This window comes from Ovis aries, chromosome 3 (genome assembly GCF_016772045.2).
Source record: "Ovis aries strain OAR_USU_Benz2616 breed Rambouillet chromosome 3, ARS-UI_Ramb_v3.0, whole genome shotgun sequence".
Taxonomy (NCBI): Eukaryota; Metazoa; Chordata; class Mammalia; order Artiodactyla; family Bovidae; genus Ovis; species Ovis aries.
Genome location: NC_056056.1, coordinates 101,984,743 through 102,001,844, shown reverse-complemented (window position 1 = coordinate 102,001,844; position 17,102 = coordinate 101,984,743). Strand labels below are relative to the sequence as shown.

The window sequence follows — 17,102 nt, the reverse complement described above, 5'->3', positions numbered from 1 at the left end:
AAATATTGTGGTCCTCTCTCAGTGGGATTTTTAAACTGTTGTTTGAATCCGTTGTCTCAGAAAATTCAATTTCGAAGTTTTGCAATGATCAAAATACAGTAATTGTTACGGTGGTAGACAAGGTTTTTATTAAGCTGAAGTGATGAAACTGGTGAGGCTTGCCTGTGGTATGCAAATTGTGGTTGCCATTCCAGAATAGGGTTTTTTTCTTTAATAGTGTGTCTGTTAGGAATACGTTACATTCCCTGCTGGTTGCTGGTTGTAAAAGGTAGGGAGATGAATTAAGCATACAAAAAGACATTTTCTGTTCTCAGAGAAGCTTACATTGTAATATAGCAAATAGGCGTAATACAGTGAGGAGATCTTGAGTTGCTTCACTGTTGCCTGTACTCAGGTGCAGCCAAACCATTCTAATGGTGGTGGTGTTCGGCACGTGAGAAGTTCTGTCTCCTGAAAGTAGTTACCTGCATCGAAATTTTATTAGTATTTGACTTTGCCAGGTGAGAATAATCTTTTAACAGTGATTAAGAACTAGAGTTCTTTTACGAAGAGATTGAGTTTGCTATCTGTGAATGCTCAAAGTATTCAATTCAGTCAATTAATTTTGAACATAAGTTGTGTCCTTAAGGTGTTAATTGAGAATGTCGACTTAAATTATCAACATTGCTTATATATATATATATATATATATATATATATATTTATTTGTTTATCTTCAAGCCCAAAACTAAGTATAAACTCTGATGCAGTTTGAAATTGTAAATACTGTTATCAAATAGAAACGAAGATAAGAATTTTTGACATTCAGATTTTGCAGCATCAGTGTGAAGAATGATACTTTTGTTTATTCTAAACCAGTGTGTCTCATGTTTTAATGTGCATGTGATTCACCTGTAGGTCTTGTTAAAATGGAGATTTTGATTCAGTGAGTCCTGAGTGAGACCTGAGATTTGGCATTTCCAACAAGCTGATGCTAATGCTGCTTATCCTGGATTTGTTCTTTGAGTGGCAGGATCTGAATGACCATTTTATTGCGAATGTATTGCTTCCTATGATGGCAAAACTTCAAAACCTAAACTTGAGTTCAGCATGCCTATGCTAGTAAAGGCTCAATTTTTCTGATCTCTTTTTCAGTATGAAATAATGACTTTCAGCTTTGCTTTATAGCACTGTCTTGGGAAAAATGTTTAATTTCCGCATTAAGTTTGCATCTGATCTTTTACTTTAATGTGAAACAACTTAGTGGAGATTTGTAAACAAAAACCTTGGCTGATGTTTTGTGACAGTAAGCTGTGATAAAGTGGCAATCCATATAATTCATGGAGGCTTCAATTAAACAGGTAAAAGTCACTAGGGAGAATTTTCAGATTTCTGAAATTATCCACAAGCCTGCATTTCCCCCTCCTAACCCATCCCACCCAACCCTCCTTTGAGGGTACTCACTTCAGATTGAAAAAGCTGCCCTAAACTGATTTTATAGTTGGACACATTAGAATCCATAATAATGTGTGAACTTGGATATGTATATTTGGAAGGCTACAAGATGGTTCCTTGCTTTTGCTTTTGTATTCTTTCTGCTTCAGTTATGAGGCATTTAGGAAGTGGAAAATTAGGCTGCATTTTGTGAAAGGTGGCAAGATGCATTGTTTGCTCGCATTGTGTGATGCAGTGTGGTTTCATAGCCCTTTGAAGGGCATCAAGACTTAGTTCATAAGGGAACTTTAAGGTTGGAGGGGCTTTTCGTTTTCCTCTAAGACATGGTTAGGTACTTCTGACTTTATTAATGAGTTGTACCTGAGATAGAACTCCATTGAGGAAGTGGAGAGTGTTGGGTTCTGTGGTTGTGCAGGTGGTGAGAGCTAGTGAGGAGCAATGACTGCTGGACTTTTTCTTGTTTTATCTTTGTGTTTCCTGTTTGTATATGTAGCTGTTGGAAAGGAGTGCTTGACAGGTGTTGAGATAAGAAGAGCTGGAAGTTGGAGGAAAAGAAATGCTGAAAGGTGTCTTATGGAGAAGGCAGGACTAGATTTCCCTGTTTTCCTGTTGGTACTGGCACTGGTGAGATAGTTAGGAGTGAAGAAGGGAGTCCTTACGGTTTCTGTCTTGTTTGCTCTTATCCGTAGGCTGGCTTAAGGGGAGGAGCAGAAGCCAAAGTAAAGTGAGGAGGGTTAGTGGCCACTATGCCTGCCATCAGTGCTTACAGATTATGAACTTTTTTTTTCTTTCCACCTGGGTTGGGGAGGGTCAGGTTGTTGGTAGGGAGAGGAGGCCTGGTTTGGTTTGGATTTTACCTTCTTCCATCACTACTTTCTACTTATAGGCCCTGGTATCCTATTAGGGACAGAAAGAAACACGTGAGTGCTTCACTTATTATCATATCCTAACAAGTCATTCCCGTACTTAGTGGTTTGAAACACTGAAAATAATCATCTCTCTTGGTTCTGAGGGTTGACCGGGCTCAAATGGGTCTTGCTCGGAGGTCTCCATGTGGTTGGTAAATGATGACTGAGATGGAGTTATCGGACAGTCCCCTCACTGGCCATCACTCACTTCTGGTAGTTGATGGTAACTGTTGGTTGGACCGTCAGCCTGAACACCCATCCTTGACCTCTCTATGTGGTCTGGACATCCTCACTAGCTTGGCAGTGAATATCTCAAGAGCCAGGAAGTAGAAGGCCTGGGCTCAGAAATTATAGCATCATTTCTGCCATATTCAGTTGAGCAAACATACAATCTTGTGTTAAAAGGGAGGGGCATGGACCGCCACCTCTTAGAATGTCAGAGAAATCATGGGCCAGGTTGTAAGACCTCCACAGAGGGTAAAATAAAGAGGTGCTGGAGAAAAGGGATTGTAGTAGGAGAGACTCCTTGGGAGCTGGGAGATACTGAATTGTGGACTAATTTGGGAAGGGATTGGATTTCCTGTGTTCTTATCTAATGCAGACAACTTTTTACTGGAACATGCCTATCATTAATAAATGGAATTTGCCAAGTTCAAAATTGAGAGATTTGTATGTAAGTTAATTTTACTTCTTCACAGGGAACTTTTTTGGTTGGGGTTATATTGTGTGTAATTAAAAGGCTTTGGTGTATTGATCTCAAAGTGAAGTGTCTTATTTTAAATTTTTATATGTATCTTTTGATTATTCCAAAAAGCCAAGCACCGAAGTTGATCACCTGCTTTTACATACACTTAATAAATAACCGTGTTTTTAAAAGACTCCCTCACAGTAATATCATTTCGGTTACATGTTACATTGTGTTAGTAGAGATTAAGGTATTATAAAAATATTATATGTTGATTCTTATTTTCATAACTTATAAAAATGAATAAAATGACATATTAGATATATACAATTTTAACTTCACTGTTTTCAGTAAATTGATAAATCCATTCTTTAACCTCTCAACTGCTTTTATAGTATCCCTAGAGATTTAAATTCTCCTCTTTGAGTATGATTGACACAAAATACGCAGATTTCAAGTGTGGAGTCAATAAGCTTTGGCAAATTATGCAGTTTTGTTTCTTTCACCAGGGCTTCCCTGTGGCTCAGTCAGTCAAGAATCTGCCTGCCGTGTGGGAGACCTGGGTTCAGTCCCAGGGTGGGGAAGTTTCCCTGGATGATATTTTATATTTCCATTAGCTCTAGAAGTTTTGTAGGCAATGCTTTCAGGCCAAAAATAACTAGCTTTTTTTGGGGGGGGGGTATTGTAATTTTCCTTTTCTAGAAATTCGTGTAAATAGAATCATAGAGGATGTAGCCTTTATTGACTGGCTGGGTTTCTTTTAAAGTAATATTTTCAAGATTCATCTATGTTGGTGTGTATAATGTGAGTTCTTTATTTTTATTATTGTAGTATTCTATTTTGTGGGTGCCATGCCATGCCTAGTTGCTCAGTCGTGTCTGACTCTGGACCCCATGAACTCTAGCCCAGCAGGCTCCTTTGTTCATGGGAATTCTCCAGGCAAGAATACTTGAGTGGGTTTGCTATGCCCTCCTCCAGGGGATCTTCCCAACCCAGGGATTGAACCCAGGTCTCTCGAATAGTAGGCAGATTCTTTACCATCTGAGCCACCAGGGAAGGGTAGTTGGATATTTAGTTTTTATTCCAGCTTCTTGTGATTATGACTAAAGCTGCTATGGACATTTGAGTACAAGTCCTTGTGTGGACATATGTTTTCATTTCTCTTAGGTAAATACCTAGGAGTGGGATTGCTGGGTCATATGGTAAGTGTGTTTGTTTAACTTGAAACTGCCAAATTCTTTTCCAAAGTGACTCTGCCATTTTTCATTCCCTCTAGGGGTGTGTTCCAGTTGCTCCACATCTTCTCTCAACACAATATTATCAGTCCTTTTAATCATTCTAGTGGTTGTGGAGTGGCGTATCATTGTGGTTAGACTTACATTTAGTTAATGGTACTGACCATCTTGTCATGTGTTTGTCATTGTTATATCTCATTTGGTTAAGTGTTGAAATCATTTGCCTATTTAAAAATTGTGTTCTTTAATGTTGAGCCGTAGAAATTTAATACTTATAGACATATCTTCCATTAGATATATTATTGCATAATCTTTTTCTCAGTATAAGGTTTGCCGCCTTATTTAAATAGTGTTTAGTTTTGCTAGTTAAACTTTTAAGATGTGGTTTCACATGTGGTTGTAAGAATTAATAGATTCCTATATCTTTTAATCAGTTTCCTCTAATAACATCTTGCAAAACTGTACAGGATCACAACCTGAATATTGACACTGATACAGTTCACTGATCATATTCAGATTTGCCCAGTTTCACTTGTACTAGCACACGTGTGTATGCTTGTATTTAGTGTTCTACAGTATTATCACATTGGCAGATTTGTATATTCACTGCCATAGTCAAAATACAGAACATCACTGCAAGGATCCTTCATGTTTTTCATTTGTAACCATAATCATCTCCTTTCTGTGCACCTCTCCCTACTAACCCCTAGTAACAATGAATCTATTCTATACTTGAATAAAATCTTTTATTTTCAAAAATTCATGTAAGTGGAGTCATATATGTATATAACCTTTGGGAATTAGCTTCTTTCCAGTCAGTCTGATTTTCTTGAGATCCATCCAAGTTGTTGCATGTATCAGTGAGTGAAGTGAAAGTTGCTCAGTCATGTCCAGCTCTTTGCGACCCCATGGACTATACAGGCCATGGAATTCTCCAGGCTAGAATACTGGAGTGAGTAGCCCTCCCCTTCTCCAGGCATCTTCCCAACCCAGGGGTCAAACCCAGGTCTCCTGCGTTGCAGGCTGTTACAGGCTGATCTTTACCAGCTGAGCCACAGAGGAAGCTCACACGGATCAGTGGTTCATTCCATTTTGTTGCTGAATAGTATTTCATGGAATGGGGATGAACCATGGTTTATTGAACCATTCACCCACTGAAGGACGTACGGGTTATTTCCAGTTTTTGCTTATGCAACAAACATTTGTCTACAAGCTTCTGCATGAGATATATATTTTTTGTTACTCTGGGATAAATGAGCATGAGTGCAGTTGCTGGATCATATGGTACATACATTTTTAGTTTTACGGGAGAATGATAGACTGTTTTCCAGAGTGGCTGTGCCAGTTTGCCTTTCCACCAGCAGTGTGTGAGTGATCCAGGTCCTCTGTGTCCTCAACCACCACGCTTATTATCACTGTTGTTTGGAGAGAGGACATTCTGATGGTGTGTAGTGATAGCACATCGTGGTTTTAATTTCCATTTCCCAAACAGCTCATGATGTGAAACATCCTTTATTTGTCATCCGTAAATGTTCTAGTGAAATAGCTTTTCAGGCCCTTTGTCCATTTTCTAATTGGATTGTTTGGATTTTTACTGATGTGTTTGGAAATTTCTTTGTATAGTTGAGATACTAATTCCCCTCTCTCCCCCCTGGCCCGGATATGTACTTTGCTAATACTTTCTTCTACTTTGTAGCTTGTTTTTTTACATTCCCTTCACATGGTCTCTTGCACAGTAGATATTTTAAATTTTGATGAAGTCCAGTTTTTTTTTTTTTCTAAATTGTAATTTTAACTTCAAATCATAACTCTTTGCTTAGTGCAAAGAACTAATACTAAGTGAATTCAGTATTTTGGTGGTTGCAGTATACCAGATCAGCATAAAAAATTCAGTCACATTTTTGTGTATTAGGAATGAGTATGTGGAAACATATTCTGTGTGGATAAACATATAAACATGTACACATATACTGTGTGGATCACAACAAACTGTGGAAAATTCTTAAAGATGGAAATACTAGACCATTTTACCTGCCTCCTGAGAAATCTGTATGCAGGTCAAGAAGCAACAGTTAGAACTGAACATGGAACAACAGACTGGTTCCAGTTTGGGAAAGGAGTACATCAAGGCACTGTATATTATCATCCTGCTTATTTAACTTACATGCATAGTACATCATGAGAAATGCTGGACTGAATGAAGCACAAGCTGGAATCAAGATTGCTGGGAGAAATATCAATAACCTCAGATATGCAGGTGACACCACCCTTATGGCAGAAAGTGAAGAGGAACTAAAAAGCCTCTTGATGAAAGTGAAAGAGGAAAGTGAAAAAGTTGGCTTAAAACTCAACACTCAAAAAACTAAGATCTGGTCCCATCACTTCATGGGAAATAGATGGGGAAGCAGTGGAAACAGTGAGAGACTTTATTTTTGGGGCCTCTAAAATCACTGCAGATGGTGACTGCAGCCATGAAATTAAAAGACACTTGCTCCTTGGAAGAAAAGCTATGATCAACCTAGACAGCATATTCAAAAGCAGGGACATTACTTTGCCAACAACGGTCCATCTAGTCAAAGTTACGGTTTTTCCAGTAGTCAGGTATGGATGTGAGAGTTGGACTATAAAGAAAGCTGAGCGCCGAAGAGTCGATGCTTTTGAACTGTGGTGTTGGAGAAGACTCTTGAGAGTCCCTTGGACTGCAAGGATATCCAACCAGTCAATCCTAAAGGAAATCAGTCCTGAATATTCATTGGAAGGACTGATGCTGAAGCTGAAACTCCAATACTTTGGCCACCTGATGCAAAGAACTGACTCACTGGAAAGACCCTGATGCTGGGAAAGATTGAAGGCAGGAGGAGAAGGGGACGACAGAGGATGAGATGGTTGGATGGTATCACTGATTCGATGGACATGACTTTGAGCATGCTCTGGGAGTTGGTGATGGAAAAGGTCATCCTGGAGTGCTGCTGTCCATGGAGTGGTAAAAAGTCAGACACAACTGAGTGACTGAACTGAACTGATGTGGAAACAAATTAAAAATACCAGTTCAGATTACTTTAAAAATTAAATACATACTCTGATGGAAAAAATCAAAGAAGATTTAAATACATTGAAACATACTGTGTTCACAGATTGGAAACTCAACATAGTAAAGATATCAGTTTTCTTTAAATTCATGTACAGTTAATGCAGTTGCTATTAAAATTATAGCAGTAATTTTTTGGTAAACTTGCCCAAGAATATTCTAAAATTTGTTTGACAAGTCAAAGGAATTAAGAATAGAGAAAGCAATTCTGATAATGAAAGGAATCATTCCATTTCATTTCAAGATTTATATCCACATTAATCATGAAAGTTTAGTAGTGTCAGAGAAGGACACATCGGTCAATAGAGCAGAATGGAGGACTTAGAAATAGCCCCATACGAGCACAGCTGAGTGGTTTCTGACAGAGGTGCAAAGGCAATTCCGTGTTGAATGGATAGTTGAAATGTTGCTGGAGCTGTTGGCTACCCAAAGGCAAAAGATCAATTAAACATTGAAATACCCAATGTTTGGAACACAACACAGTTAAAAATCTTCAGGACCTAGGAGCTGGTGAAAAGTTCTTTCTCATGACGTCAAAAGCATAAAGAACAGACTTGATAAATGGTACCTCATGAAAATTCAAAATTTTTGCTCTGGTTAAAAACCCTGTGAAGTGGATGGAAAGACAGGCTACAAATTGGAAGGAAGTATATATAAACAAACCATATGTAAAAGAGTTCTGAAAACTCAACATTAAAAGAAAATGATTCCAACTAGAAAATGGGTAAAAGAAATGAAGAGACATTTCACTGAATATATGTGAATGACAAATACCTGAAAAAATGTTGAACTTCTCTAGCCTTCAAGGAATTGAAAAGGACTTTGTCACCACACATCTATTAGAACAACTTAAAGGAACAGTAGACATAATACTAAATAATAGGCTGGAGTGTGGGAGAAAATGCATATCTCCATGGAGATACTGCAGATGTTGGTATATATATGGAGATACATCAATATTGTTGGTGTGAATATTAAATGGGAAACCAGAAAGTGGTTCAGCTGTTTCTTGAATTGCACATGCAGTATTTTTAATAGCTTCAGTTTTTAAAGGCCATTCAGTTATAACATTTTTTCTGTCTTGACAGAGGAGTGTGGCCTCTGAAAACACTGCATTGATTACCATGGAAAATTGCCTTTTATTTCTGGAAGTTTGCAATAAGTTTGGAATAAAGGATGAAGAGCTATAAGGGGAAATATTAGTAGGAATATTGTAGCTTTGATAAAGGAAAAAGTGGTCTGCAGAAAGATATACCTTTGAAAAAATACTGTTACAGATTCCTTAAAGATTTTAAAGCGTTCATTATCAGCATGACTGGATTTTAGATTTGACTCTTAGTTCATTAAAATGTTCAAGCTGTAGTGTGTACGGATAGGGAGAAAAGTAGGACTGAAATGTAGATGGTAGATAGAATATGATTTAAAGTTTCAGGTTAAATCACTGACACTGTATATCACTTTCATGTCCTGTTGTAATATTGTTGACATTTTAGGACATTCCTTTGAATCAAGGGCAGGAGGTTCTGTACACATTGAAAGAATGCTTTGAAAACCACGGTAATTAAGACTGTTAAGCATTGCTATATCATTGATATATTTTGTAGTTGTATTTGGATTTCTCAAATAATTTTCAGAAACTTGATTACTGAATTTCCCATTTTCTAGGAAGTCCCTACAGTTTTCGTGTCAGATTTGGGCTTGAGCTCCTGGTGTATGAGTTTCTAGCAGGATGCCTTTTATAAACTATCCTCTTGAAGCTTACTTTAATGGAGTTGTTAAGGAGGATTAAATGGCATAATAAATAGTGTGTCTGGTGATTGGTCAGCACAATGGCTGAGACACAGAAAGCACTAAGAAACTGTTCACTTCTCTTACTATCCAGAAGAAGCTTTTCAGACTCAGTGGCATGCAGATGTAGTTCCCTGTTTTGTTATTCTAGAGCTGTTTGCTAATGAATATTGTGGCAGTATAGCCAACCACAGCTGTTTGGATTAGATGAGTATAGTTAGGTGAGGGCTGACAAGGTTTTGGAGGGGAGGTGCCAAGTTTCAGTATTAACCACCTTCGCCTTCCCTTCTCACCCGGTCAGACTTCTGTTTTGTGAACTGTTGGCAGGGCTGCCTTTGGAGATAGTGCTGGTTGATCTCAAGCTGGGCCAGATGGCTGATGCTGGGCCAGGCTTTGGTTCCTGTTGCCTGATGAGACCTGAGATTTGGCCTTGATTCTTCCCTTCCCCTTTCTGTATACATTCAGTTAGTCACCAGTGTTGCTGATTGATCCCTTAGTATTTACCTGACTCATATGTCGTCATCTTGTCTGCCACTGCTGCAAGTCAGGAGTTTGTCATCCCAATTAACTGTAAAAGCTTCCTACCTTTTCTTGCTTCCTAACTAGTTGAGATTCTGCCCTGTCATTTATACCACAGGCAGCTTTCTAAAATGCAAATTTGATTATGTCAGCAGGGTTAAGATCTTCAGCTTCAGAATCAGAGCTTCCTGGGTTCAAATCCCATGTCTGCCTTGTCTGATTCTGGACAGGTTCTCTGTGCTTCAATTTCTTCATTTATTAAAAAAAGAAAAACAGTTCAAATCTGACTTGAACTATCACCTGGGGAGATAGCTAAACGTACATTGCCTAGCTCTCATCCCAAATTCTGGTTCTCTAGATCTTGAGTGGGATTAAGAAATCAATAGCCTGTAAAAAACTTTCTCAATTGGTTCAGATACCCTGTTTTTGAGTCTTCCCGAGGCCCTGTGCATGCTATTACCTTTAGGTTTTTGTGCTGATTGTGTCTGATACATGGGCCTCCTTTGCCTGGTTCAGAAACTTGGGTCAGAGTTTCCCTGAGCTGTGAAGTGTCTGACTTTCTCTTTCTTGATTTTGTGCTTTGGAAAGTTACCACCAGTACAGTAGTTCTGTGTTCTATAATCTCCCTCAACTACACTGTCTAAAATACAGGACAGAAGGGAACACATTCAGTTCTGATGTGTCACGTAAAGGCATTAAATTCCGTTATTTTGTGGCTTTTAGCATTTTGCAGTTCCTGATTTACTCATTTTCTCTCTCTCTCTCTCCTTGAAGCTTCTTGAGTATAAATTCTGTGCCCTCAGTGTCTTGTTACCTAATCTTAAAATTTGTTGCTCTTGTTTAGTTGCTAATTGTACTTGACTCTTTGTGATCTCACGGACTGTAGCTCACCAGGCTCCTTCTTTCCATGGGATTTCCTAGGCAGGAATACTGGAGTGAGTTGTCATTTCCTTCTCCAGATCTTAATATTACATATTTCATATTAGGAATTGTTTTTGTTGAAGTGAAGCATCTTTGCAACAAGGCACCCACCAGTGGAGGCCATGTTGCATGAGGTCCTTGTTTTCTTATTGCATCACTATTTGAATTCATACACCTTTTCTACTTGTGTGTCTCAGACTGACCTCCTTTGTTTTCTGTAGGTTTTAACGGAATTTAGTTTGTTTTGCTCTAAATAAAATAATATTGGTAGATGAGGATATAGGGGGATGGAACCAGAAACGAAACCAGGGATGTAAAAGATGGTGAGCAGGTTTGGTTCTGGATTTAGGGGCTGTTCTATGTGTTTTATTTACTCAGTCATTCCTAATTTATTTAGATTTGGATATGTGGTCATGAGTTGCTGAAAGCAGTCACACTTTTTGCATCTTTGTTTCCCCTCGATGAAAGTTCCTTTCAACTCTAAAATTCCTACTTTTCCAAGTAAAGCTGCAAAGATTTCCAAAGATTTAGATTTTACTGATAATCAAGTAGTAATATTTTTCTCTTTTAAGTTCTTTTCATTTTATAAGTAACTCCATTTAGATATTCACACAAACAAAAGAAACTTTGGTATCAACAAAAGTGAATTTCCTTTTCTTCTTTAGGGTTACTTGAACACAAGCATGAATTTCCTTTTCTTGATTACCTGGATTTTCTCCCTGGAGCTCTTCATTGCAACTCTTGCTGGGTTTGAGTGTAACTCACACTTTATTGAAGTAGATGCAGAGAGTCTGAATAAATATAACCCAAGTGTTGTCATGAAAGAACTTGTCAAGTGATTTTTTTTTTTCAGTGGGCTGCCAATGCATGAAAAATGCTAAAATGAAAAGAAAAAAATTTTTTCTGTAAGTGTATGTGGTAGATTTATTATTTTGCTCTTGAGTAACACTTGGGTCTCCTTTGTTTGCATTTAAGTGCCAAGGATGACATTGATCTTGATGCCTTGGCTGCAGAAATAGAAGGAGCTGGTGCTGCCAAGGAGCAAGAACCTCAAAAGGCAAAGGGGAAAAAGAAAAAGGAGAAAAAAAGACAAGACTTTGAGTAAGTAGATTTTAAATATATTTGATTTTTCTCAGCTTTGGTGCTAGATTTACTTATTAAACTGATTCAGTATCTCAAACTGTATTTTAACCCATTTCCAGTGAAGATGATATCCTGAAGGAACTGGAAGAATTGTCTTGGGAAGCTCAAGGCATCAAAGGTGACAGAGAGCCTGCTGCGGTAAAGGTGAAATACAGATCACTGTTACTTGTTCATGCTTCTTCTTAGCTCCATTTTTAGGTACTGCCTTTGGAAATTTTTGAGCAATGTATGTATGTTGGTTAGAAGTGTCTAGCTGATACCAAAGGGGGAAAACAGTTTTTAGGAAAGAAGTAATAAATTTTGAAGTCTTTCACAGATATAAAGATACTTTATTTGGGAATCTAAAGCTGTTTCACTTTATATTGCCAGTTTATAAAATTGGTACATTTGGAAATACAGTATTTCACAACTCTACCTCCATTTTCCGTATTATTTCCTTCCCATCCTTTGAAATTGGATAAGCCTCAGAGTAATGAGACGGGGGTAGATATTTTTTCTTTGAATTTTCCCTGTAGGTTTTTTATGCCGTGTGAGGAAGGTAGTGAGGTGGACTAGTGATTAATTTAGTCTGCTTCAGAGTGCCTGGGTTCCGAAACTTACAGTGACTGTGAGATGTGCTTGAGTCCTAGGCCAGCTGCTGGTACTTGGTCGAGTTTTATATTCTTGCAAAAGAACCATATTTTAAAATTCTTTTGATAGTTTTTTCCACGTGTACTTAATGAAGTACATGACTTTGAACAGCTTCAGTTATTAAAAGAAAGAAAATATAATGCTGTTAATATTTCTAACAGTGGACATGTTTTAGCCAACAGAAAATAATGAAGATGAACCCATCTCAAAACAAGATAAGAAAAAGAAAGGACAGAAAGGCAAAAAACAGAGTTTTGAAGATAATGATAGTGAAGAATTGGATGAAAAAGATTCAAAGTCAAAAAAGACTGCAAAACCCAAAGTGGAAATGTACTCTGGGAGTGATGATGATGATGATTTTAATAAACTATCCAAAAAAGCAAAGGGGAAAGCTCAGAAATCAAATAAGAAGCGTGATGCATCAGAAGAGGATGAGGATAACAGTAAAAGAATTAAAGAGCGTGTGAGAGCACATTCTTCTGGTGAAAGTGGTGATGAATCAGATGAATTTTTGCAATCTAGGAAAGGACAGAAAAAAAATCAGAAAAACAAACCAGGTCCTACTGTTGAGAGCGGAAATGAAGATGACGACTCCTCCTTCAAAATTAAGACAGTGGCTCAAAAGAAGGCAGAAAAGAAAGAGCGTGAGAGAAAAAAACGGGATGAAGAAAAGGCAAAACTGCGGAAGCTGAAAGAAAAAGAAGAGCTGGAGTCTGGTAAAAAGGATCAGGGTAAACCAAAAGAATCTCAGAGGAAACCTGAGGAGGAAGCTCTGAAATCCAAAGTGACACTTGACTCTGGAGCAGCTCCTGCCTCTGAAGAGAAAGGAGAGGGTCCCGCAGGCGCAGAAGGTTGGTAATAATATTGACAGAAGGGCCAGAGGTTTGGATTCATAATTAGTTCCTTTGTTTATTTGCTGCGCTGGGTTTTCTTTGCTACGCACAGACTTTCTGTAGTAGTGATGAGCCGGGAATACTCCCTTACTTGCGGTGCGTGGGCCTCTCATTCTGGTGGCTTCTCTTGTTGCAGAGCACAGGGGGTCCTAGGAGCTTGGGCTCAGTGGTGGTGGAGCATGGGCTCAGTTGCCTCACAGCATGTGGGATCTTTCTGGGCCAGGGATTGAACCCTGTCCCCTGCATTGGAAGAAGATTCTTAAACACTGGACCACTGGGGAAGTCTCCAGTTAATCTGAATTTTGATTGTTATGTTCCAAAGTCATTTTGTTATTTGTCCTTGGTTATAAAGGTACTGAGTTGTAAGATGCTTAAAAAGAAAATTAGTCTAAGTACTCGTTTTAAATTGATTTTTGTTGCTAAACATGTATGTAGCATAAAATATCTTTCAAATGAATTGTACACAAACTAGGATTTTCGTGGAATTTCATTTTAGAAAACAATTTTTTGCTACTGATGAATACTGGAAGTTGCTTAATGAAAAATATATTGTTCCTTTTGATAACTCAGTGTGAGATGACACCTGAATTCTCTCCTGTTATTAAAAACCTAATTCAGGTTTTTAAATGAAAATGAAATGGATAAGCAATATACTAAAATTAGTTAATATCTTTTAAGCAATAGTGAGCCATGTTTTTGTACCAGAACCAATTAACAAAAAAAAGCTATCTAGTTAAACTTCCCCCTCTTGTTCAGAATGAAAACAAAGATCAAATGATTTACATAATTTTTCTTTTAGACTGGAAAGTTTTTAATGGGAAAATCGGCATAGCTTTTTAACCTCTCAAATTCTTATTGTCTGGACATCTTTGAGGAGAACCATCATGAATGTAACTTCAGAATCTTTAATTCTTCAGTATAATGCTAAAGAGTTCTTGGGACATATTTGTATTTTTGTGTTTTATCCTAATATCTGTCCCCTTAAGGTAGGCTTCTTATCATCTTCACCTTAGAGAAGCATTAGGTACATTCTTCCTTCTGACAGCATCCTCCTGTCTTCTCGAATCCCTTAGGATAACTCAGAGTAACACCAACATCACAGGCGTCTAAGGAAGCCAGCTGGGTTGTTCTGAGATGCACTGGCTACTCCCAAGTGCTCAGGAGGCCTTGATGCCTAAAGACCTTAGTCTGCTGCTGGCCCATTGTAGTCCCTGGATTCTAGGGTTTGCTCACCCCTGTTGTAGGAAATACTTTTAAAAATACTCTGCCTCTTTTTTTGGTAGATGACAATGAAGGAGACAAAAAGAAAAAAGATAAGAAGAAAAAGAAAGGAGAAAAGGAAGAAAAGGAGAAAGAAAAGAAGAAAGGACCTAGCAAAGCCACAGTTAAGGCTATGCAAGAAGCTCTGGCTAAGCTTAAAGAAGAGGAGGAAAGACAGAAGAGAGAGGAGGAGGAACGGATAAAACGGCTTGAAGAGTTAGAAGCCAAGCGTAAAGAAGAGGTATGTTTTTGTGAAGTTGCTGACATTGATATTGTTTTACTTAAATCCTCTTCTCATAACACATCTCTAGCTTTCTAATTGTAAAACTTTCTTAGTTGCGTGGTAGTTCAGTTACATTATTGTTCAGATATAGACAGTCAGATAAGTACAGAAAATCCTGCCTTATTTCCTCGGGTACGAACAGGAGTTGCTTTTGCATCATTACCACACATAGTCTACCCTCGCGTGATACTAATTATACTCATTATGTACATTTAAAATACTTTCATTTGGAAGTTTCTAACATAATACTCTGCATGTATCTCAAGAGCTTTGTTAGAAATTTGGGGTGTTTGCTTTTAAATTTTGTAGTTTGTTAAGCTAATACAATTTTGTCTGCTATGTTTTCTTTTATAGGAAAGATTGGAACAAGAAAAAAGAGAAAGGAAAAAGCAAAAAGAAAAGGAAAGGAAAGAACGCTTGAAAAAAGAGGGGAAACTTTTAACTAAATCCCAGAGAGAAGCCAGAGCCAGAGCCGAAGCGACCCTTAAACTTCTACAAGCTCAGGGTAGGTGGTGTTCTTAATTAACCGAACAGTCCAGAGAGTTCTCTCAAGCAGTTATCTCTGTAGTGGTCAAAAGGAGAATTGAATTGAGACAGAAGGAGAATTTCTGTGAACAGGCTATGAAAAAGTCCAATAGTGTAAGTAGGTGAGATAATTTCATTATTTCAGGAGATGAACTCTATACTGTGATAAATTTGCATGTAAATGATAGTATGTCTGTAAATGAAAATACAGAATAGTGAAATGAGTCCCCATGTATGCATCACTGAGTTTTAACACTTAGCATTCTTGTTTTGGTCCCCTCCCACTCCCCCCCCCCCCCCCCCGAGTATTTTAAAGTGAATTCCAGAAGTCAGTATTATTCTACTCACAGTTTACTTTAATATGTGTCTTTAACAGATAAGGAGATTTTCCTTTTTAACATAGTATAGTATGTATTATTATATTTAACAAAATTCCTTGATTTCTTGATTTTATCCATGTGTGTTTTTTTTTACTTGTCTCCAAAACATTGGTTATAATTGATTTGTTCAAATCAGGATCCAGATTAGATTCAAGTATTGCATTTGGTTGATGTGATTTGGTTGATTTGCTTGATACTACTTCCACCCCCTGTTTTTGGCATGGATTTATTTATTTGTTCAAGATACTGGATTTTTCTTTCTAGAATTTCCCCTGTTCTGAATTTGTCTAATTACGTCTACTGGTGTTGGCTGATTTATTTCTCTATACCTTATACTTTTTTAGATCTAGCAGTTTGGTTGCTACTTAGCAATGCTGTGTAGCACCCTGTGCCTCATGTGAGTAGGCATATCATCTGGTTGTCTTGCTTCTAATGATGTCAAGATTGATCAGGGAGTTTACCCTTTGGTAGCCTTGTCCATTACAGAAACGTCTAATAATTTAAATTCCAGTTGGTGATCATTGCCTGTATCCTGTATTACGAATTGCAGAATTGTGATAGGAAAGCCAGGAAACATGCTGAATTCTTTCCCTTTCTTTACGGATTTACAAAATAATAATTTGTTGTCCCCACAACCTCCAAAGCTAACCAATGAGTTTAATTTTGTTTTGGATGTAGAACATTTCATCTTAATGGAATTTTATATAATTGATGTTTTCATCTCCTGAAGTTATTTACATTTTGGATGTTCTAATAGACGCTATTTTGGCTAGGAGGAGATCAGTCACGTTGGTCCCTATGACTTTTTCATTTGATTGCAGTGTTCTTGGGCCCTTCCTTGCTTTCTGACACCATGAGATAGCTCAGGCTCACCTTGTACATTTTCTTCTCTAGACCTTGAAATCAGCCGTTTACCCAAGGAAATTGGTTCCTTTTAGTTTAGATTTCATAATATGAACATTTCGTTAATTGTGTCTTTGACAGGTAAGATGATTTAAAATAGTGTCTTTGCTCCATTGAGAAGAATGTTTTGGGATTTCTCTTTATGTCCTGTCCCTGCATTCCACAGGTTTTATAGTAATTTTGGTGCTTATGCTATAATTAAAATAATAGCTATCATTTATTAATGTATTTAGTATATAACTGATGCTATTTTTGACATTATTTCTTCATAAAAGTTTACATTTCCATCATATAGATGAAAAAATGGAGACTCAGGAAACTTGAACAGCTTGCCTGAGGTCCTGGAGCTGAGATTTAACTTATCTGTGGGACTTCCTCTGTGTTATGTTCAGGTGGAAGCAGTAAATTTAGAGAAACACAGGACTGAGATTTCAGAAAGTTTTATTTTTAACTAGGGATATAGCTTTTTAAAAAATGAAACTAAAGAACAGATTCGAGTACAACTAG

The 17,102-nt window shown here is 37.6% G+C and overlaps 1 protein-coding gene across 4 annotated transcripts in view; it reads left to right on the top strand.

The window, feature by feature from the left end:
• Positions 1-17,102, top strand: part of EIF5B (eukaryotic translation initiation factor 5B) — a 72,866-nt gene that overhangs the window by 13,144 nt on the left and 42,620 nt on the right. For all 4 annotated transcript variants that reach the window (XM_060413928.1, XM_042246422.2, XM_042246423.2 and 1 more), the window contains exons 2-6: positions 11,554-11,679; positions 11,781-11,865; positions 12,527-13,202; positions 14,528-14,745; positions 15,142-15,292. In XM_060413928.1, the coding sequence (XP_060269911.1) occupies positions 11,554-11,679; positions 11,781-11,865; positions 12,527-13,202; positions 14,528-14,745; positions 15,142-15,292 (1,256 nt within the window). The remainder of the gene's footprint in view (positions 1-11,553; positions 11,680-11,780; positions 11,866-12,526; positions 13,203-14,527; positions 14,746-15,141; positions 15,293-17,102) is intronic.